General features: G+C 46.5%; 1 protein-coding gene across 5 annotated transcripts in view; it reads right to left on the minus strand.

The window, feature by feature from the left end:
• Positions 1-24,215, minus strand: part of ZBTB16 (zinc finger and BTB domain containing 16) — a 160,126-nt gene that overhangs the window by 84,006 nt on the left and 51,905 nt on the right. For all 5 annotated transcript variants that reach the window (XM_048512309.1, XM_048512313.1, XM_048512312.1 and 2 more), the window contains exon 3: positions 6,234-6,331. In XM_048512309.1, the coding sequence (XP_048368266.1) occupies positions 6,234-6,331 (98 nt within the window). The remainder of the gene's footprint in view (positions 1-6,233; positions 6,332-24,215) is intronic.

The following is a 24,215-nucleotide window of genomic DNA, read 5'->3' on the forward strand; positions in this document are numbered from 1 at the left end:
CCCTTTTCCAGATAGCCATAATTATTCCATGCACAGATGAAAGAGGCACCATAAACACCGCCATGAGAAAACACCCACACAGACTGTAGATGTAAAAGCAACAATGTTATTGGCAAGAGGCCCCGTTCCAAGGAATTTCTCCACTTGCTCCTCCTATGGGAACAAATTTCATAACCCTGCCTCAACACATGTTGTTACAGCTTGCCTTACAGACTGGCACATGGGCTATGTGAAGAGCGTACAACTTGCTTGGGATCGGCTAGGCAAACCAATGCCTCAAAGGTGCAGCTGCATGAGGGACGAAGCTGTGGAAAGCAACAAATATCATGGACCCATTGCTGGATCCTCAAAATGCTCAGAAGCTGAAGAGTAAAACCATCATAGCTGCCCAATCCATAAAAAAGTGGAGTCCCATTCCCCAGGGCCCAAGCAATGGGTGGGGGGGGGGGGGCAGACTTCCTTATGCAGGGCACGTAGTATGTGCTCAATGTTGCTAATCCAAGACTCCATCCCTATTCCAGCAAACCTCTTGTCCACTGAACACCATGCTCAGCGCATGCATCAAGAGGGCCCTGCTGCTGCTGAAGCTGAAATATCCTAGGCCCCTGCGTGCCCCCAGCCATGACCCAAGGGGCTGCAGGATCAGGAACACAGCTTCACAGCTCCTGGTCAAGGGGCTTTCCCCTATGTCAGAAAACAAACCACGCACTTCAAAATGGAGAGGCTCGACTGAGTGATTAAAATATGGGATGTGCTGCCAGAGAATGTGATGGTAGCCACAGGCATAGGCCGCTTCAAAAGGGGATTAGACAGAGGAGGAGAGGTCTATCAAATGATGGCTGAAGGGAACCATCATGTTCAAAGGACGTTAGCCTCTGAATCCCAGTCCCATCAGGGGGACTTGGCCTTGGCCTCTGTGCCCTTTTGTGGGCCCTCCAGGGGAACTGGTTGGCTGCTGTATGCGATAGGATGCTTCATTGCATGGTCCACTGGTCTGATCCAGCAGGGCTCTTATGAAGGCTTCAGCCTCTCTGCTCCGCTGCTGGACCTCCGGAGGAACTGGTTGGCTATTGATGAGGAGGGATGCTGGACTAGATGGACCACTGGTCTGATCCAGCAATGCTCTTCTGACATTCTCACTGTGTTACTGTGTTCTCATAAAAAGATGCTCCCATGCTCCCATTCCTCTGCTGTAGGGGAAAATTCTTCCCAATCTAAAAACATGCCTAGCCAAAAATATTCCCCAAATGAACCCAAAGGGAAGAGACATTGAGAGCATCTCCAAAGCACACAGAACCCAGCTACCTCTTTGCTTATTACATCTCTCTGATCTGAAGTCTCTTCCCAGTATAGTGGTTAAGTTATCCCCAGGGCATCCTGGGTTCAGATCCCCCTTCATCCATAAAAAAGTTAGAGGGTGACCTTGGGTCACCCCGAAGAGCCTCACAGGGTCATTGAAATTGTAAAGGCAAGGATAGAGAAATGTTGTAAGCATAAAAACGACAAGTCAGCCATATCATCTGTGCTGAACATCTTGGAAGAAGGGCAGGATAAGAAAGGCAGAATGAGTTAGAGGACAAGTCAGGAGAAGAGAAACACTGTCTGTCTGCAGTGATACTAAACCAAGGTCTTGCATGTGTGGAAGCATTATGCGCAACAGCTTCATCTTTTATTACACGTCAGAGGAGCACATGTTGCAGGGTTTCCCCATTCACATGGCATTTCAAGGACTTTGGAGAAGGTTGGAGAAGTGGCCCTTGAGCAGACTCTAGGTCATGGAGAGATCCATGGAGAGATCCATGACCTGATGAGGTTCCAAGAAGCGTCCTCCATTCATGCATGTTATCTCTTGCGCACTCACATGAACCCACGCAGTCACTGTGTGCCAAAACAGGCACATGGGAGGACAGAAACTTGCAGAGAAAAACAATGAGATCTCCACAGATACTGTTAGGTGTGGATCTGAGCACATGTCCCATGGAAAGCCATGCACCCCAGACAGGCAGACAGACACTCTCAGATGTGGATCTGGGTGAGCACAGCGTTTAACTCCAGCAAGCACATGGATCAACCGCAGAGGCATGGCGGAAACAATATTCCTCTTGTACTGATTGTACACCCTCTTCCCACTCTGTGAAATTCTCTCACAGATCTCTACTTTGACTACTTTAAAAAAAAAGTTTTGTAAGTCTACGGATCCACCGTTCCTCTGCTGTAGGGGAAAATTCTTCCCAATCTAAAAACATGCCTAGCCAAAAATATTCCCCAAATGAACCCAAAGGGAAGAGACATTGCGAGCTCCTCCGAAGCACCCAGAACCCAGCCCGAACAGGGTTCTTCTCTCTCTGTGCTTGGAGACTAACAGGGCGCTCCGTCCACAAACAGCTCAAAGCCAAATACTGATTCAGTTCTCAGACCATGTATCCACACCCCCCTTTTTTCATAGGACTTCAACATGCTCCTTCTTTCCACAGTGTAGTGACATCAGTAGGGTACGTGGCTACTGTGATGACCTTGATAAATCCTGTTGTTTAATTTGTGGGATTACCCTTGATTAATTGAAAAAAAAATCTTTACATTAGTTAATGCACATTAAAACAGGACTAAAAGCAGACTGTCAATCTAGCTTCATTTTTATAGTGACCATCAGAGGTATCCAAACATGGGGGAAAGAAAGCGGGCGAGGAAGAGCCACAGTGTGGGGCAGCCCTGCCGTGGGGCAGATGTCTCATTCCGCAAGCTGTGGATCTTTTGCGCATTTCGCAGGGTGGCCAGATCTAGCTCAAGAGACTCCTGGAGATCTGGGGGCGCAGCCTAGAAAGGGCAGGGTTTTCGGAAAAGAGTGACCTCGTTTGGGTATGATGCAATAGAGTTATGGTTGCCAACTCTGGGTTTGGAAATACCTGGAGATTTGAGGGCAGAGTCTGGGAGAGTGGGAGGGGGCTAGGGAGGCGGGGGCCATCAGACGGTATAAGGCCGAGTTGACCACCTCCCCAAACAACCAGTTTCTCCCGGAGAAGAGGACCAAAAGTTTCAAATTAATCAATAATCAATCTATATAGTCTGGAGATCAACTGCAATTCCAGAAAAATTCCAGAAGTTGGGAACCCTACACAGGGAACTGGAGGTTAGTAGAAATTCCAGAAGATCTCCAGGTTCTACCTGGAGGTTGGCAGCTTCAACCCCCAGGTCGACTAATTCTTAAAGCCCCCCGCCAGTGTGGAGGCCCCCTTTTTGAGTCAGCTGTGGGCTAGACAGTCTCCTGTGCCTGTAGTGAAGGAACAGAGGAGGGGACAGGGGAAGACTGGGGGGGGCGGGGAAGAGGCTTCATAAACAAGCACGCTGGAATTTCACTCGGCTGTTTTCAAGCATCCCCCACAGCCGCTGCTCCCTTCCTCCAACCAGAGCGAGGAGAGAGAGGCAGAAAAAAAATTAATCTTTCATGATGACAAACTTGGCTCAACGCTCACTGTACATACTGTACCGGCAAAGCAGGCGGGCAGCCAGCCAGGCCTTGGTGCAGGGCCAAGACAACTACAGCGTGCGCCTGCGGTGGGGGGGAGGGAAAGCACAGCTGGGAGGGAGGGAGCGCACCAGGGCACACGGCCTGCTGCCTGGCGGCCCTCTGAGAAGACAAAAAGCACGCCATGCCGGAGCGGCTCTTTCCAAATTGTTGGCACTTGGGGTCCAGCCAGGTTTTTTTATTTCTAGTGCTGGAGGTGGGGCCCGTTGGGGACACAAAGAAGAAGAAAAGAAGCATTTGGATTTATATCCCCCCCTTTCTCTCCTGTAAGGAGACTCAAAGAGGCTTACAATCTCCTTGCCCTTCCCCCCTCACAACAAACACCCTGTGAGGTAGGCAGGGCTGAGAGAGCTCAGAAGAACTGTGACTAGCCCAAGGTCACCCAGCTGGCGTGTGTGGGAGTGCACAAGCTAATCTGGTTCACCAGATAAGCCTCCACAGCTCAAGTGGCAGAGCGGGGAAATTAAACCCAGTTCTCCAGATTAGAGTGCACCTGCTCTTAACCACTACACCACGCTGGCTCTCACAGAGTCTTATATCATTCTCCTCTCCTGTGTTTTATCATCACAGCAACCCTGTGAGGTAGGGCAGGCTGAGAGATCGTGGCTAGCCCAAGACCGCCCAGCAGGCTTCCAGGGAATGAATGGAGATACGAACTTGCATCTCCCAGATCCCAGGCCAATAGTTTAACCACTACACCACACTTGCTCTTACCAACAACAGACAGACACATGCAAATGTGTCAGTGTCTGGTCTCCCACGTTTTCATTCCTTAAAGCTCTGAGCTGGTTATTTCTGCCTACATGGACAGACCTGTAGCGGCTGACGCTTACAAGCCTTATAGGAACAATTTCCACTGGGTGCAAATAATGATCTTCCCAAGGAAGGGGAAAGTACACCTCATTTCTCATAGAATCTCTTTCTAAACTTCCAAAGGTTGTTAAAATTGGGTTGGGATAGAGAGAATCTTTTCTTCCTCTTCCCAAATGGACAACTCAATGAAATAAATTCAGGAAAAGAAAGAAAGAAAGAAAGAAAGAAAGAAAGAAAGAAAGAAAGAAAGAAAGAAAGAAAGAAAGAAAGAAAGAAAGAAAGAAAGAAAGAAAGAAAGAAAGAAAGAAAGAAAGAAAGGTGAATGATTAACCTGTGGAACTCCTTGACAATGGACACAGCGACAACCACTAGTAAAAGTGACTTTAAAAGAGGGTTAGGCACATCCACAGAGGAGAGGTCTACTAATGGCCATTAGCCTAAAGGGAAACTCCATGATCAGAGGCAGTGCTGGGGGACAATAACTCAGGCAAACTTTAGCTTCCTTGGCCTTCTGAAACACCTGGTTGGCCACTGGGTGAAACAGGATGCTAGATTAAATGGCGCAATCCAGCAGGGTGTTTCTTATTTCTGTGTTCCTAAAGACTTTGGTTAGCATTAAGTTCTGTGCAACTCCATGGACTGCCAGCTCTTCCGTGAGATCTTATGGAGGTGAGAGAAGCCCCCAAACCCAAAGCTAATTGCGCATGGCGCTTCACGTGCAAGAAAAGTCTGAGACTGAATTAACTTGCAGAGGTGTTCCAACCTGACTCGTACGCTTTGCATTCCAACCCCCTCTATGTCTATTTAATTAAAGGACCCTGCATAATTTGGACCCGATAGTGAGATTCATTAAAGGTAGCGAGCGATACTAATTCTGCAACAGTTTTGCTAATGAAACTTCAATGGATGCTCAAAGGTGGAAAACATTGTATTTGGGACACATGAGGAAAATGCAAAACACGTTGAGCTAAGCATCACTTTCATTTCCAGCCCCTTCTCTCCTCTGCCCCAGACCACCCACGTTTTGATTATTGGAAGAAGAAGAAGGACCTATGTGAAATAGGCAAAGCCAAGAATGGTATCTTGAAATGGGCTCATTTCTATGGATCCTGCGTTGCACATGATGGTGGTGGAGGCAACAGGCATTCCCCGCACTGCATGGGATCTGCACACCAGCATAGTCTTGGTGAAATTGAGCTGGCAATTGAATAAGCCAGTCCAGCCCAAGATACTGTGTGAGTGCCCGGGATAAAGGTCTGGCTGGTCCATTCTCTGGTGTGCACATGGACACCCATATGGCCCACCACTTGGCCAGGGTCTCAGTCAGAGGTGGGATCCAACCAGTTCCCACCACTAGCCCAGGGAGCAGCAGTGGCGTAGGAGGTTAAGAGCTCGTGTATCTAATCTGGAGGAACCAGGTTTGATTCCCCGCTCTGCCGCCTGAGCTGTGGGCTTATCTGGGGAATTCAGATTAGCCTGTGCACTCCCACACATGCCAGCCGGGTGACCTTGGGCTAGTCACAGCTTCTCGGAGCTCTCTCAGCCCCACCTACCTCACAGGGTGTTTGTTGTGAGGGGGGAAGGTCAAGGAGATTGTCAGCCCCTTTGAGTCTCCTGCAGGAGAGAAAGGGGGGATATAAATCCAAACTCTTCTACTCTTCCTCACTTCTCTAGAAGTGGTTACTAATTTTTTCTGAGTGCCGAGAAGGGGTTACTAAAGCAACCTCCCTGCCCAATAGGAACTGGAGGTGTGTGTGTGCGACGGCGCCACTGTTTGAATCCCACCACAATCGGAACCTGTTATTAAAATTTTTGGATCCCACCACTGAATTCCAATTTCTGAAAACATGGAGGACGGAAGCAAGAAGCGACCTTCTGCCAACCTTTCCGAACCTACCTGAATGAGCCAATAAGTGCATTCGGAGGCGCAGGCTGTCCAGGAACCTTTTCCCGCATAATTCGCACCCGTATGTCTTCATTCCACTGTGCAGCTTTCTACGGAAACACAAACGACAAAGAGGGTGAAAAAGAGAGCCTTCTGTAGCAACGGGGGTGCGTGCGTGCGTGCGTGCGTGCGTGCGCGTGCGTGCGTGTGTGTTGGGGTGGCACAGTTAATATGTTGATACTTTGGCCCCTGCAATACTTTTTCTCAGATTTCCTTCCCAGCTTGTATGGAAGTGCAGAGGCCAAAAGGGAGAAAAGGAACACTTAAAGCAAGCACTGGGGGGAATTCACTGGATTATTTAAATAGCCCCCCCCCCCCCCGGTTCTGTTATGGTGCCTGCAGAGGAGTGAGTGCCAGTATCAGAAATCTCTGCAGGAAGGAGAGGAACACAACAAGTTCTCCTTCAGCAGGTTAGGATTAACTGATCTCATCTGCTCTTGAAGAAGCATCTAAAACAGGGGTCTGCAACCTGCGGCTCTCCAGATGTTCATGAACTACAATTCCCATCAGCCCCTGCCAGCATGGCCAACTGGCCCGCGTGACGAGGCTGATAGAAGCCCATCTGAGAGATTGAACCTATCTAAACAACCAAAGACAGTTTTTACTACAATTCCCATCAGCCCCTGCCAGCATGGCTTGGCCATGCTGGCAGGGGCTGATGGGATTTGTAGTCCATGAACATCTGGAGAGCCGCAGGTTGCAGACCCCTGGAAGGTTGGACTTGAGTTCAAATCTCAGCTGTGTTCCGTGCTTGTGTTTGTTTAAACCTCTATCCTGCTCTCGCTGCCAAAGCAGGCTCAGAGTGGCTACCAACACATTCATACCAATACAATACAGTATAAAACCGGCAGCACAATAAAACATCCTCAAATAAAGTCCAACAGCACATAGATACCAGTGGAGGCAAAAGGGAAAACAGGGAAGGAGAAAATGCGGGAGGCCAGAAAGATTTGAACCATCTCTACCCTCAACTCTAGGCCTGGCAGAACAGCTCTGTCTTGCAGTGTAGTCTTGCTTATACCCTAAACTTGGGAAATTGGAACTTTAGCACCAGAGCAGGAGAAACCTCCGGCAGGTTGACACTAGACTTTCCCAGACTGTTGATGGCCTACCTTTCAGGGGAACTGGTGGGGAGACCCCAGAGTGAGACAGGACAGTGCTTGTGCACGTTTGTAAAGAATCACGGGACAGACTGGCAGGCAGGAACAGCGGCAGACAGGAATAAGCAAGACAGAAGGGAATCAACAACACATCGAAAGATTGATTCCTCTGCTTCCTTTTCTGCAAGCAATTCCAGGCTGTGGATCGAGACACTTCCCAAGCCAAGTGATTGAACGGCACCCATCCAAGGCCCTTCTAGCTGGCATAGTGTGCCATCTCCCTTATGAAGCAGCAGCCCACCCCAGAGTGGACTGACAAGTTCCAGTACAATTTTTCGAGCCCAAATGTTGTCTAGCAGGCTCAACTCAACAGCACCGAGATGGGCAACCCCATTGCCCGAGTTAGAAACACAAAGAAATATCCAACTTTATCATCCCTAATACCTGTCAATGCAAACCTTCTAGTCTTCCATCCGCATGCAAGCACACCCCTCCCATGTCAAAGGACCACAAACTATCTGGAGTGGAAGCCTCGGTAGAGCCCCTTCCGCACATGCAGAATAATGCACTTTCAATCCACTTTTCAGCTATGCAGAATAGCAAAATGCACTTGCAAACAGTTGTGGAAGTGGATTGAAAGTGCATTATTCTGCATGTGAGGAAGAGGCCTAAGCCTCAGAGAATGTGAAAAGTCACAACCAAAATGTCCCTTCAAATACAGTCCTTTATTAACCATTCTCAAAGTGATGGGGGCCATTGGAAGCAAGCACGGTGGTGTTTAGACCAGGGAAGATCCCAACAGTTCTGAATTTGTGCTGGAATTCGGATGGGAAAGGGGAGGGAGATATCCCACCCAGACTAGCACATTAGTCAGGGTTTTTTTTAGTCCAACTTCAAATTTAAGCGGATAGTACAGCTTAAGTTCCAAAAAGTCCCTGCACCTGCCCAATGGCCGCCATCCAACCAGTTGTCCCACAGGGAAGAGACAGAGTTGTCCTGTTTTCCAAATGGAAGCTTAAAAAACTGCTCCAGCCAAATTAAGCACCTTTCACCCTTAATGATTTAGCAGGAAATATTGTGAAAACGATACATTCCCCCATTAAAATCAACAGAATTTAAGAATGTTCAGCTTTGGATGGATCATGTCCAAAGTGTTAAATGGCTCATACCACAGAATCCAATGGTTGGAAGAAAACAATGGATTCCTGGAATCTAGAAATGATTCTTCGTTAACCCTTATTTTTACATTTCTAGATGAGTTTAAACATGAAAAAAAGACAGGGAAATCCATTTATCTCCAATCCAGCAATAGCGGAGGAATATGTAGACAAGCTACAGAATTTCACATAAAGTGACATTTCTGTGTGAATTTCCAGATTCCTGCTTGAATGAAATGTTGGGCAACCCTGAATTCTAATACGGAGATCCCAGTTTCTTTACAAAAAAAAAAGGTCTGCGTTTCCCCAGAGACATTTCATCCCCGCATAACGGTTGGAAGAAAGCTGCCTCGCTAAAGGGCATCAAACGTCGCTATTTTAGAAAATAAGCGGAGATGAATGCTCCAGAAATAGAGAGAGAAGCCATAAAAAGCTGTTTTGTAAAAAAAAAAAAGCAAACCCAAACCACACATGAGCGGTTGTTTGGCCAGTTAGAATTATGAAAAAAACATTAAGCAAGAAAAACAAGTGTTCCCATTCTTGGATTATTTCATAATGTCAGAGGATGCTGCATTTATCATTTCTTAGGAACAGCCCGGTCTCTGAAGCTGGCACAAATATTTAGCGAATGCACGCCAGCTAAGTCTGCCAGAGTTTTTAAGAAGAGAAATCGTAAGACACAAACACAATCCAGTCCCCCACAATGGGCAATGAAAAAACCAATGGGTAGGGCTTCAACGAACAGAGGCCTCCTCAGGGATATGGAGGCACCTCAAACTATGGTTGCTGCTTTACTGGGCAGAGGAGAAGACTGTGGGGTTGGAGGGGAAATAATCCCAGATATCCCCCTGGGACACTTTCAGCAGCAAACGCACCTCAACTGCTTGGCTTGGCCCTTCGGTGCAGCAGTGGCGTAGGAGGTTAAGAGCTCATGTATCTAATCTGGAGGAACCGGGTTTGATTCCCCGCTCTGCCACCTGAGCTGTGGAGGCTTATCTGGGGAATTCAGATTAGCCTGTGCACTCCCACACATGCCAGCTGAGTGACCTTGGGCTAGTCACAGCTTCTCGGAGCTCTTTCAGCCCCACCCACCTCACAGGGTGTTTGTTGTGAGGGCGGAAGGGCAAGGAGATTGTAAGCCCCTTTGAGTCTCCTACAGGAGAGAAAGGGGGGATAGAAATCTACTCTTCTTCTTCTTCTACTTGTAAATACACCCAAGGAGTGCAAAGACAGACCTCCTCAATGCATAATTCACTGCTATCCAAAACACCATTCCCTATCTGGACCAAGTGAACCAAGGAACTCACAGGGGTCCTTGGAACCTTCTTCCGCCCCAGATGGCAAAGCATTTTCTTCCACTCTCTACCCAGTCTGAGAGAGCCTCATTCCCATCGGACACAGCATCATCAGGAAAGGAATTGCAGGGAAGTGCTGGCTGTGATGCCTGAATCAGATATTCGAGTCTTTCGGGTTTCCTGAAAATTTGGAAGCCTGAAAAACTTGAATCCGAATTTTACCGATTTTTTTTTTGGCCTCAACCCGAGTTTTTTATTTTATTTATTATATGGATTTATTAACCGCTCCACCCCCGCAGGGCTCTGGGCAGTGTGCAACATTATTTCATAACACAGAAACTATAACAAGGGAGCAAATAAAATAAAATCCTGCCTTTCAACCCCACGGACACTTGAGGTGTAGCCTGGAGATATTTTTACCCGTCTGAATTCTTCAGCCCAAAGCACCCAATGCAGATCTTGCTGCTGTGTTTTAAGACTTTGGTTATACCGAGACTAACCTTTGGATCGGACAGCTCTGGAAGACATCCCAGAAACTATAGCAGACAATGGACACACATCATCAGTTCTCAAACAAGAACATTTGTCACCACTCTCCTTTCAGGCCTATTTCAACATGCCAGTCTTGCCCTCTAGACTGCCTAGGGCAGGGGTCTGCAAGCTGCAGCTCTTCAGATGTTCATGGACTACAATTCCCATGAGCCCCTGCCAGCATGGCCAATTGGTCATGCTGGCAGGGGCTGATGGGAATTGTAGTCCATGAACATCTGGAGAGCCGCAGCTTGCAGACCACTGGCCTAGGAGCAGCAGTGGCGCAGTGGTTAAGAGCAGGTGCACTCTAATCTGGAGGAACACGGTTTGCTTCCCCGCTCTGCCACCTGAGCTGTGGAGGCTTATCTGGGGAATTCAGATTAGCTTGTACACTCCAACACATGCCAGCCGAGTGACCTTGGGCTAGTCACAGTTCTTGGGAGCTCTCACAGGGTGTTTGTTGGGGGGTGGGGGAAGGGAAAGGAGATTGTCAGCCCCTTTGAGTCTCCTATATGAGACAAAGGGAGGATATAAATCCAACTCTTCTTCTTCTTCTATGTTCCAATGACCCCAGAGAGTGCCTATCTCCCTATAATTTATCTTCCTCAGGTCCTCATTTGTGCTCCAACAATAAGCATATTCAGATAGTCAGCAACAAAGGTGCAAGGCCTTTTTGGTGGTGACCCCTCAACAATGACATTTTCTCCCCACGATCTCTGGTTGGTACTGTCCTTCCATGCCTTTCAAGGAGACACCACTATCCTGTTTGTGCTTTTTGTGTGTGCGCATTTACCTGACAAAATTACCTTACAGGCAATTTTACAATGTTCTATTAGTTCATCTGCTATTTTGCTTCATCTCAGATGCCAAGTGTTTAAAAATCTATTGTTGTTTAATTAGTTCTATTTAAATACTGTTATAATCCTATTGTGAACTGCTTTGGAAGTCCTTACGGTTGAAAACTGACATACAGTTACTGTCAAACACATACGACAATTTACAAACCAAAACTGATTCAAGTAAAAAAAGCTGACTTTGCAAATGGTAAACCACTTGAATGTAGAGTAGCACATCACAGGTATTTCACGCTCTGGACACTCGCTGGAACATTCACAAGACCAGACAGACACATGCAAACCAAACTGGGGGGAAAGCCAACGTGAATTGAGGTCAATCTCACACATGAATGCAAAGGGTTGCAGAGGTGGAGAAGTTCACCTTTCCTTGTACACTCCAACACATGCCAGCCGAGTGACCTTGGGCTAGTCACAGTTCTTCTGAGGAGCAGCACTGGCGTAGGAGGTTAAGAGCTCATGTATCTAATCTGGAGGAACCGGGTTTGATTCTCCACTCTGCCACCTGAGCTGTGGAGGCTTATCTGGGGAATTCAGATTAGCCTGTACACTCCCACACACGCCAGCCGGGTGACCTTGGGCTAGTCACAGCTTCTCGGAGCTCTCTCAGCCCCACCTACCTCACAGGGTGTTTGTTGTGAGGGGGGAAGGGCAAAGAGATTGTAAGCCCCTTTGAGTCTCCTACAGGAGAGAAAGGGGGATATAAATCCAAACTCCTCCTCCTCCTCCTCCTCCTCCTCCTCCTCTTCTTCTTCTTCTTCTTCTTCTTCTTCTTCTTCTTCTCTTCTTCTTCTCTTCTTCTTTTCTTTTTCTTTTTCTTTTTCTTTTTCTTTTTCTTTTTCTTCTTCTTCTTCTTCTTCTTCTTCTACTACTACTACTACTACATGACCACTGGTTGGTTCAGAAAACTGATAAAAACCCACTGGAAATGGCTCTTCAACTTTCCACACATTCTCACAACAGGGACAGAAGTTCAGCTGAGAAGTACTTTATAACAGCAAGCATAATGCAAGAAGGACCAGAGAATCACAAACATCAAAGAGAACCCCACACCAAAGAGAAAACTCAGGGCTTTTGAATCTTAGAAGGGAATCAGTCGAAGGACCAGAAAATGAATTGTCCCATCAACCACTGTGCCGCTGCCTACCTAGGATGTTTGCTTGCAAACGAACCCGGTTTTTCAGGCGCTTCGAAGCCAGAGTGTGCCCAGGTCGCTGTTCTGCAGGCCAATGACACAGACACATGGGCTTTGAAACTTCTGAAAAATCAGGTTCGTTTGCAAACAAACAGCATCCCTCTTGCCCAACACAAAGAGAGGCGTGCGATTCTTTTGGCAAGTTATACTTCCTGACCAAAAAGACAAACAACTTCACCAGCCTCATCATCACAACAGTGGAAAAGTCACATAGGCTGAGAGATTGAAGTGGGTCTTGATGGCAGACAGGTGAGCGTGGTGGGAATATGTGATCTGTGTCTGGATTTGGCAGTTTTTGAAATGGGAAATGATGCTGGAAGAAGCCTTCTGGTCGGGATCAGATCGATTCTGGAAGCAGCATCGGAGCTCCCAGCCACGCTTTCTCTCAAGGTAACCAAAACAGGAGACCGGATCTTTGCACCTTGAGAGCCTGGCACTGCTTTGTTATCATTTTCTAGTTTGCCTCCTGGCCCAAGCACAGCACCTTTCCAAGACTCATATTCACTTTCCATGTTTTCTAGTCCTTTCTCAATCCGGCTAACTCTGTCCCACTCCATCATTTTCTCCTCTTATCCTCTCATGACACTCTGATCTGTACATTGCCGCTCCGAGCAACAACTGGAAACTGCACAAGTTCCACGCACGCACGCACGCACGCGCACACAAATTCTCTGATAGGGAAAGGATAATGGGAAAGTCACAATTTTCCTAGAAGATGGCTGACAAACCACACACAGAAAAAAACCCTGAAGCCTGCTTAAATGCCCGGCTACATGTGGTCTGATACAATAGTTTGCAAACACCAGTTCCGAATTTGCTGCTTCACACTGGACAGACGATGTGTCATGCAATAATTTCAGCAAATAAGGTTTTAAGATCCGAAACAGATCCAGCAAACTTTCATGACCAAATGGTTTAAATCTCTCGAAATCCTTTCATTGCCACTGCGGGCAAATTAATTTTGGGTGCCCAGCTTCAAGTGTATCATTTTCAAAAAACCCACATACAGCCCCTTGCCAGCCCCACGCTTGCTTTCTGAAATGCACTCATTCACTCCGGTCCTGAGTGTTGGAGGCTGGCCCCTGTCTCAGCCAAACATCTCCAGATAAGACACCTCCGCCTCCCTCCCTCCCTCCCCACTGCCCCAAATGAGGCATCTCAACAGGGTGTCAGAAATGACAAAGGAACACATTAATCTTACTATACCAAACACCTCACCTAGAGATCTACATGGCAATCACATCTCAAACCTCCACACAGCCAGCGGTTACATAACTGAGCCATTGTTTTAAAAAATAACAACTCGCTGGCTTTCGGCAAGTAATTTATTTGAAATATCTCTATCAACAAATTTCAGCAGGGACAAAAGTTTTCCATTTGGCGGTTGCTTATAGGATGATGTTATCGCGCCCAATCTCATACAGTCTCTTTCAAGCAAGGTCTTAAAGCACTTTATCTCCCAGGCTCCTGGTAGCAAAATATGATTGAAATGTTCTATTTATGCTCACTGGATTAGGGCGATGTTGCAAAAGGAAAAAAAATCTAGCAGATGTAAGCAAGGTTTTGTAGCTACTCGTGCTGTTAAGATCTGAAAGAGACAGATCAATAGACAAGCTGGCACTTTTCACAAAAGTTGTGGAAAAATGGTAAAAGCACGCACTTATTGATTCCCAATTATATTCGGCAAAATGTGGGAGAACAGAAAGATTAACTGTACTTTAATATTCAACATTTGACTGATATAACGCATTTCAAACTTTTTTATATAGCGCCTGCGAGCAAATTAAAGCAACAAAAATAACACTGACAGATTAGAGAAGCATTTTCTCCATAAAAACACACAAACAACATAAGAAAGAGCCAGCTGGATCAGACCAGAGTCCATCTAGTGCAGCTCTCTGCTACTCGCAGTGGCCCACCAGGTGCCTTTGGGAGCTCACCTGCAGGATGTGAAAGCAATGGCCTTCTGCTGCTGCTGCTCCCAAGCACCTGGTCTGCGAAGGCATTTGCCATCTGAGATCAAGGAGGATCAAGATTGGGAGCCATAGATCGACTTCTCCCCCATAAATCTGTCCAAGCCCCCTTTAAAGCTATCCAGGTGAGTGGCCATCACCACCTCCTATGGCAGCATATTCCAAACACCAATCACACATTGCGTGAAGAAATGTTTCCTTTTATTAGTCCTAATTCTTCCCCCCAGCATTTTCAATGGATGCCCCATGGTTCCAGTACTGTGAGAAAGAGAGAAAAATTTCTCTCTGTCAACATTTTCTACCCCATGCATAATTTTATAGACTTCAATCATATCCCGCCCTCAGACATCTCCTCTCCAAACTCCAAACACATTTCTGAATGCTTATGTGCCATCAGTTAACATAAAGGCATCATCTTCTCTGTTTGATCAAATAAAGAGTTTGATACAAATTTAAGCCAAATATGACCAGGGCAGGACTTCCTGGGTTCTGGCCAATTAGACTCCTAGAAGAGGCATGCTGAAGTCTAAAAAAAAAATCAAAATATTCTCCTAGCCCTTTTTATTTTGTATTTCCTTTTTATTTCTTAAAAAAGCTCTGAAAATTTATTTATGTAGAAGATTTCTATCCCGCAGTCTGCAGAGCCCAGCTCATGAAGCGAACACAAAATGAAACCAGAAATGACAATAAATATTCATATGCATGCATCAACAAAATTAACAAAAAAGCGACCCTTAGCCAATTATAACAAATGTGATAGAAGTATTTTAAAACAGCATCCAATAAAATCAGTCCAAAAGCAATAGTGTCAAATCAAATATCAACAGTCCACCAAGATCCTGGGTGAAGAACAGTGTTTTGTATATTGTCAAAGGCTTTCACATCTGGAATCAGCTGGCTGTTGTGGGTTTTCCAGGCTGCATGGCTGTGGTCTGGTAGTTTTTGCTCCTAATATTTTGCCTGCATCTGAAGATGCCAGCCATAGGGCAAAAACTACCAGACCATGGTCATGCAGCCCAGAAAACCCCCAACAGCCAACAGAGTTCTGCCCTGGAACCTAAATGCCAGAAAAGGAGATACCAGGCAAATATCATGAGAGAGGTTTGCCAAGATGGAGAACTCATGCCTGTTCTGGACAATCAAAGAAGACTACATCAAGCATACCTTCATTTCTTTAACATCAGATTAATGGATCAGTCTGAGGAAATATTTTGAATACACCGTAAGAAGCTAACATCTTTTCCCTCCATTTTTAGTGACTGCAGCAACTGGAATACACAGGAGAGGGCCAGAAGACTTCAGTTTCCAGGGTAGGCGCAGAAAGACTTTGGTTCAAATAATTCATAGAATTCAGCCAGTGATGTGCAGAATGGCCATGTGACAGCTGCACAGATCTGACCTTTCCAGTAGATTTTGGCACCCTGTTCCCTTTCTAAAAACACTTGGTGGGGACCAGGTAAGAAGGTACCACGGGCACCACATTGAAGACTCCACAGGCATTAGCTGTCCCAGAAATGGTCATGAAGCCATGATCAGAGACTCAGGAAGACTTTAGTCTAATCATGTGCAGGTGAAAAAATCTAGGAGGGGGCAAGGCCTGCACAAGCCCCTCTTCTTCTCTGCATTTCTTTTCTGCACATTGATGCACTGCTGTGTATGGGACTACAGATTCATCACGTATTGGTCCCACCAGGCAGTGAGGAAAATCAGAGGGAAGTGGCCCATTCCCAAAACCAATAAGCTACCAAAAGAGGGGGGTGTAGCAGAAAACACTGAATATATAGAAGAGAAAACCTACTATTGACAAGAAGACATTATTGCTGCTTAGCCGAGGCGTAGCTGGGGAAAATGGAGCCCGGGGCAGACTCCGAGCTTCCCCTCCCCCATGGGCCCCCTGCTTCCATTTTCCATGTGAGAACTTGGGTATATATCCTGCCTTGAGCCTACGGTACCAGGACTATTATACCTTCTCAATATTTCAAAGACTTTCTTGTGCTTGCTGGACGGCTTGCACACGTGTGTTGCTGCCTTCTTGCACGTGCTGTTTTTATGTATTCTGCATGTTATGCACTTTGTTCACATTGATGGGTTATTAGACACCATCAACTAGAGCACCATCTGCAACCTGCGGCTCTCCAGATGTTCGTGGACTACAATTCCCATCAGCCCCAGCCAGCATGGCCAATTGGCCAGGGGCTGATGGAATTTGTAGTCCACCCCTGGTCTGGAGAAAATGGCTGCTTTGGAAGGTGGACTCTACGGCACTGTACCCTGCTGTGGTCCCTCCCATTCCTAAGCCCCACCCTCCCCAGGCTCCACCCCCCAAACCTCCAGGAATTTCCCAACCTCAGGCAGTCTCTAGAAATAGCAGACAGGCTCAGTTTTAACTTAGCGGTTAGGAATCAGGCATCACTTTCTCCAGTCCAGCATAGATCTTCTTACAGTCCAGAATCCCAGGGATTTCTGGGGGCACCACAAGAAGGGCACTAAAGATGCTCTTTGCAAGTTGTAAGCATTAAGTGGGGCTCTCTCTTTGAGAAGCTGGGGGAGGCTGAGGCTGGGGGCGGGGTGGGGAGAACTGCCGCACTTCTGAACAGGGGCCTGGAAAGAACAAACCATCAAAAGCTGGACTGGAAGGAGGCCTCTCGCAAGCTGCAGGTAATTAAAAAGGCCTGTAAAGTCTCCTGCAAAAAGCACTTCAAAGAGACAGTAATTCCAGCACTGGCCAGTCAAGACAGTGTGGTGTAAAAATTATGAGTTTTCCCGACAGGGTGCTTTGTGTGAAAGGGAGGCTGGATTGGTGGCAAGTGATTTGGCACCGTTTGGGAGATTTTTATGTTTGTGTGTACACAATGGGTGTGCACGGGCATTTATCAAGCCAGACAGAATCCACCCGTACACAGGAACGGTGGGGGGGAGGGGCAGAAGAGAAAGCATTAAACGCACGGCCCCCTCTCACTGGGGTCTTTGTTCCAAGCAAGCTGGAGAAATTACTGTTCCTTGGACACCACCCTGGTCCAGCAAGAGGTGGAGGCACCAGACTGCAAAGTTGATCCAGAGAGGTGCTGAGTGCAAGAACTGATTTGGAGGTTTTTAAACAGAAGCTGGATGAACATATGTCGGGAGTGCCTTGATTGTGTGTTCCTGCTGGACTCGATAGCCCTTGGGATCTCTTCCAACTCTATGATTCCATGCTCTGCCAGATATGAGCAAAGGCCCATCTATCTAGTTTCCTGCTTGCTACAGAGGCTTCCTTCCTGATCCCAGAGCGGCGATTGGCATTAGGCTGGGCATGTAAGAAAGGGCCCCACTGCCGTACCACCTGGCATTTAAAAGCACAGTGCCTTGTATATGGAAGTTCCACTGAGCGAGCTCAGCAAATAACCACTGAGAGACCTCTCTGCCATGAATTTATTAGCTCCCCTTCCCAGTTGTGTTGTGTTTGTAAGCTTCTATGTTTTTATCGAATTGCATAGATATTTTAAATGTCATTGTCATGATTCAAATGTTTCATTGGTTTGCTACTTTGGGAACCTATCTGGGTTGAAAGACAAAATAAAATGTTTAAAGCAAATACACAAAAATTAAGTAAAATTAAGTAAATGAATTTCCTTTTGAAACCATCTCAATTAGCAGCTGTCATTACCACTTGTAGTAGTGAATCCTGCTAGCTACCCAAAGCAAGAAAAAGTCCTTTCTTTGGTTCATCTGGATCCTGTTAGACTGAACAATGCAAAGTTGCAACGCTTGAAAGAGAGGGATGAAATTTCCCCCAATGCTTACCCTACCATTTCAATGGAAATAAAGTGGGCCTTTGCACAATAAATAAAACTGACCTTTGAATTCTTCAGCCTGCCAATCATATGAACAATTTGTAATGGGCTATCCACACGTTGGCTCCACTTGCAGCGAATGATAAAAGCTCATCTTCCTTATTATAACATGGTAAGTGTTAGATTATGGTTCGGACTGAATGTCAAATCGGGGCAGCGAGAAAAGGTGGTCGCCCCCTGAAACAGTTCAATCAAATTTCCAGGATTTTGCATGAGTGAGATGGTCGTCGTTGTGGATAACCTCAGGTTTAATTCGAGTGAAATATTATAAACATGGACAGCTTTACAGGTTTCATTTTCTTGTTAACACCTACAAATTCTATCATAATTTCATGCTTCATGGGCAGACATGGATATGAAGTTTGTTAGCCTACACTAAATGCAAATGTATAAAACAGTTTTTAAAGGCTATCCCCGATCCCAGCTTATTTACAAACCAGGCTCAAAAGTTCATGCATTTTCATTTGAGAGCTCCAAAGGCAGGAAGAATACCACGCTTCTGGCATTCCACAAATTTTGTAAAACAGATTTGTTCAGGAGGACGTTTTTATAAAGATGACGGGGACATATAACCAGGGAACAGTTCAGGAGATTTTTAATGAATGGAATGGGGCCGTGGACTTTGCTACTTTCTATAGTGTATGTTATCTGTTGCTTATCTCTGTGCATTGTAGTTCTCCCATTTACTTAAGCTTGCCAAGGCCCCATTGGGGACGGAGGATCTCCTTCCTCAGGGCCGTCCCTCCAGTTCCTAACAGCTGGCCAGCTGGGGGACTTACTGGCAACCAGGAGGCCGAAACATACATTCCTGGCAACAGGGTGATGTCATCAACTTATCTGGAGCACAGGGACACTCTGGTATTTAGTCAAAAACTCTGTAGAGCTTTTGCCCAAATACCAGAGAGCCCCTGTATTGATGGCAATGTGATGACATCATTTCCTGTGAATGCCAGAAGTTACATCAATACATCGCAAGAGATGCTGGCCTAGGCCTTGCTTTGCTCCCAGTAAGCGCCCCCTCCCTGCATCCTCCACTAGTTGCCAAGAGTGGGACAACCCTGCTTTGTTGAGATTTCTGCAATGGCAATCCTATCACACTGCTGATTAAATATCTCATTGTAGTGATTACATTGACTCATGTTGTGTAATCCACCGTGACTCTCTGTGTGGAAGGAAGGAAGGAAGGAAGGAAGGAAGGAAGGAAGGAAGGAAGGAAGGAAGGAAGGAAGGAAGGAAGGAAGGAAGGAAGGAAGGAAGGAAGGAAGGAAGGAAGGAAGGAAGGAAGGAAGGAAGGAAGGAAGGAAGGAAGGAAGGAAGGAAGGACGGACGGACGGACGGACGGACGGAAGGAAGGAAGGAAGGAAGGAAGGAAGGAAGGAAGGAAGGAAGGAAGGAAGGAAGGAAGGAAGGAAGGAAGGAAGGAAGGAAGGAAGGAAGGAAGGAAGGAAGGAAGGAAGGAAGGCCGTTTGCACAGGATTCATAGGCCATTTGCACAGGATTGTGTGGTTGGCTTGGAGATTACTTTCATGGGTTCAGAGAGGTGGAAGGCCATCTTTACACGTCACATAAGAAGCTGGTGCTGTGCTAGTTCTTGCTTCCCGGCTCACCTGACCAATTAGATAACATTCGCATGCCAGGATTGTGGTTGTTTTTTTTCTCTGTGAATTATTTTTATCTTTCATGAAGTCCCCATCTAGAACCATGGATTGTTGTTATCTTGATAAAATGTTATCTCGCAAGAATGGAACACATCCAGGCTGCCTGGTCACACAGGAACTAGAGATTAGATGTTAACTTCTCAGAATTTATAATAAATTTTCAGTACCACGGAGAGCTGGAAAGGACGGTGCTGACTTCTGAGACCCTAAGAGAGATATCTGTGGGCTTCGGGTCCGTTCACCTGTTTTTTTGTTTGTTGGCCCATTTGATTTATTCTTCTCCCCCTCCCACAACAAAATGAAAGGGCCCACAAGTTTTACCCCATTGTAAATTGACTATATTTGCTTGCAGCTCCATATTCTAAGTCCCCTACTTAAAACGACACATAAAAATGCCTTCTATATTTATTTAATGAGCTCCCGGTCCGACCCCTCCCCTGCCGCGCTCCCTTTTTCACATTTAATGAGAACAAAAAGGGAGAGGGAGAGACAGAAAACCCGTCTCTAACTTTCCACGAGATCTCCCTCTAGGCAGATTCAAAGCTAGAAAGAACACAATTTCTAGGATTTGATTATTATTATTATTTTTTTAAAAATGTGTACATGTGTGTGTATATACATGTACTCCCCCTCCCTAGCTAAACAGACTAAATACAATGGTTAGGAAATTTGACAGAAAACGATTCCTAGTCATTTATTGCCTTAATACGCACCTTTGTCCAACACACAGTTTTGACAAGAGCAATAAATTCCAAATTTATGTCAACAGAGCATATGTTGAACACCTCATTTCTGAGCTAAAACGGCATGCCGCCCCATAAATCACCGTTCTGTTTGAAATGAAAGTAGATTACAGGCCTGGGTTATTGAGCAGTTAGAGCTACAGTCATATAAATCAGAACTTTTAACTCTGGGCGATTAACTAAAGGGTGCTTTGTCATTTCAAGGCTTGCTCACAGACTTGGCAAGATAGGCCAGGAGGAGGAAGAAGGTGGGGGAGGGAATGGAGGGTGGGGGGGAAGGCAAAGTTTATTTGGCAACTGACAGATTTGGTGCTCTATGGATTTGCTAAATACCTGTTGGACCAGTTAATTTTACAGCCAACTCAGTAATCCTTTCCAGCATTTGCTGCTAATGGAAGGGGGGGGGGGGAGAATGCAGCTTGCTACTTTTGCCCTCAATGTTTGCTAAAAGCCAACCTAGCAGGACACATTATCCATTGGTTGCCGAGAGAGTCAATATAAGGCATGGATCCGCAGGCTTCTTTGCATCTGTGGGAGCATTTCGAATTCTGACATGGGGTGGTGGGCGCAACCACAAAATGGTTGCTGCAGGATGTGAAGCCACACTCAAAGACCAAGTGTACAGAAGAAAGGGGGTACTTTAAACAAGGCACTGGGAGGGATGAGAGAGACATAACTTAAAACTGTGTGGTAGCAGCCACCGCCAAACAACATTGTTTTAATTGGCATAGCTAATCAGATCTTCGGTGGCCAATCAGAAAATGTGCTGGGCAAGGCCACCATCCGCCCCCGGCCACTTTCTGCAAAAACTCTGTGAGCATAAGTCAGTTGTCAGAAGGCCCCGTGGCACTCGTGGGCACCATGCTGAGGATTCCTGATATAAAGGTACACATCAGGTGCTACAGCTGAGCTCTGAGCCATGATTAAAGGCTGGATATAGGGCTGTACATATAGCTATGATGCCCAGTTGTGTGGAATAGATAAGAGTTTGAACAATCTTATCCACCCAGCAGGCAACATGTGTACGAGTGGAGAAACAAATCCAGTTCACCCCATAAGAGTCCATTGCTCATGTGGGCCCCTTCCGGACACACAAGGTGACTCAGGTTCAACTCGTGTCGGCGAAGTCGTACCTCAACTCGAGTCCTCCCATTCCTCTGCACAGCAGCCGACTCGTGTCTCCGGAGCCGAGCTCAGAGGGCGGGACCACCTCCCTGCGCTGCGTTCCGATTGGTTGCTGAGTCCCCCGTTCTGCACATGCCCAAAGCTTTTCGCGTCGCCACGAGTCTCCCCTTTTGCGCATGGGCGAAATACTTAGCTGTGGTTGGCTACATGGCAGAGTCGAGTGACGGAGATTCCGCACTCCGTCGGCTTCGGCTCAAGCGCAACCCGAGTCCGCCAGTCGACTCAACTCCCCAGTAGAGTCGAGAAATTCAATGGCGAGAGGGAGGTGAGTCGAGTCAGACACGAGTCCGACGCTACGTCTGTGCGGAGGACTCGGGTCAGACTCAAGTCAATCTAAGGTCGACTCCGACAATGCAGAAGGGCCCATGGAGGAGTGGGGAATCAAACCCCGTTCTGCAGATTAGGATCCACTCGCTCTTAACCACACTGGGAGAGTGGGAGAGAATAAAACCTACACCAGTTGCAGCAGCCACTGAAACAAAATTATTTTAACCTATGTAGCCCGAAGTGACCTGCCCACTTCTAAAAACACTTCGTGAGCACCAGAAAGATGTTTGCAGGCTCCATCTTGCCCACGGGCACCCTTTTGTACCCCCTGAAGCAGAACTAGAAAAGGAGAGTCATGGTGGTACGTGTGATCTGGAAGGTTACCAACCATACAAACAGCAGCACTATAAAAAGAGTCCGACGCTAAGTATTTCCTTCCCTATAAAATATTCATTGTGGCCTGCAAGTGCCAGGGAGCTGAAACCTCAAGCTTTGGCTAACTTGGTACTGCAGTAATAACAGAGTTTTATAGGAGCCTTCTGATTTTATTTATATCAGGCTATAAATATGTTGCTCTATCAGAGATTTGGTCAGGCACAACAGTTAACTCTGGAAAACCAGCAACATTATGCGAACTGGCTTCAGGCTCACATTTTAAAAATGAAAAATGGATAAAATCATCTGAGAAAGAGAGAGAGACAGAGAGAAAAGAGAAATTTCCTGATCTGTTAAAAAACATACACACCTCCCCTATCATGAGTCCTTTATGATGAGTTGTGCAAACATGGTCTATAAAGAGATTCTTAAATCTACTCTCACTTACCTTAATAAAAGTAAATCAACTGTCAGCCAAGATCTTGTGCTGAGCAGATACTTAAAATATTCCTGTTGCTTATGGACAGCACCCCTGTTTTCCTAAATGTGGCTATTTCAGTTCTGCATGAACTTGTCTTAATGGCACATGTGGGCAAACAGAAAGGAACAGATTAGAACAGTGACTGATGTATTGTCGAATCCACTACAGCCAGCAGAACTAAGAGCCAAATGACGCCAAGCAACATGCAGACCTGGGCCTGCTCTTCCTTTATAAATAGCTACAACTGCAGTACAAGCCGGAGCGGTCCATCCCCCCCAAAACCCACTTTCTCTTATGCCATGTTGCTGCCCTGAGACAGACCACTGGAGGCGATCTTTGCTCCCCATCCCTGAAACATACATGGCACCTTCGGGACCGCATTACCCCATATGTCCCTACTAGGCCTCTGCATTCAGCGGAGGCCAATTTGCTGGTACTCCCTGGCCCCTCAATGATGCGGCTGGCCTCCACCCGGGCCAGGACTTTTACAGCCCTGGCCCCTGCCTGGTGGAACACTCTTCCTCGAGCTGTCCGGGCCCTGCGGGACCTTGGTGAGTTCTGCAGGGCCTGCAAGACGGAGTTGTTCCGCCGGGCCTTTGGGGTGTCCAGCTGCTGATATGTGTGCCCCTCCCATCCTCTTATATTTTGGGCCCATTACCATCTATGGGACCCATTCTCTTTCTCCCCTCTTGGGAGGGTCTAATAGGAATTGTTGCGGGCATTGTTATAATTTGCTGCATTTTAATTTAAATTATTTAAAGTTTACTATGTATTTGTAATTCTATGTTGTTCACTGCCCAGAGCCCTTCGGGGATTGGGCGGTATATAAGACTGATAAATAAATAAATAAATAAATAAAATACCTCAATAGTGCCTATATGTCTCCCCTAGGTTAACAGCAGAGCTAGGGGACTGTTGGGGGGAGAGGAAGGAAAGGAGTTCATCAACCACTTTCAGGCTCCTTAAAGGTAGAAAGAAGGTGGGGTATAAAAACCAAGTCTTCTTCCTCTGCTGCTGTTTGGATATATGGCAGGGCTCAGGAAAAGAATCCAGATTGACCAAGAATCCCTCATGGAGAAGCTTGAACCCCATATTTTAATGCTGATTGGTACAGAAATGAAACTGTCTCACTTAATGTATCATAGTACGTGTATTATAGTACACTTAATGTATTATAGCACACTTAATGGTGCTTCTCGGAGGCACGCAACACTAAGGTTTCATTCAGCTTTGGAAAAAGTGATGACCTTGACGTGAATTCTGCCACATTCCCAGTATCTACTTGTT

The sequence above is a fragment of the Sphaerodactylus townsendi genome, linkage group LG12 (genome assembly GCF_021028975.2).
Source record: "Sphaerodactylus townsendi isolate TG3544 linkage group LG12, MPM_Stown_v2.3, whole genome shotgun sequence".
Taxonomy (NCBI): domain Eukaryota; kingdom Metazoa; phylum Chordata; class Lepidosauria; order Squamata; family Sphaerodactylidae; genus Sphaerodactylus; species Sphaerodactylus townsendi.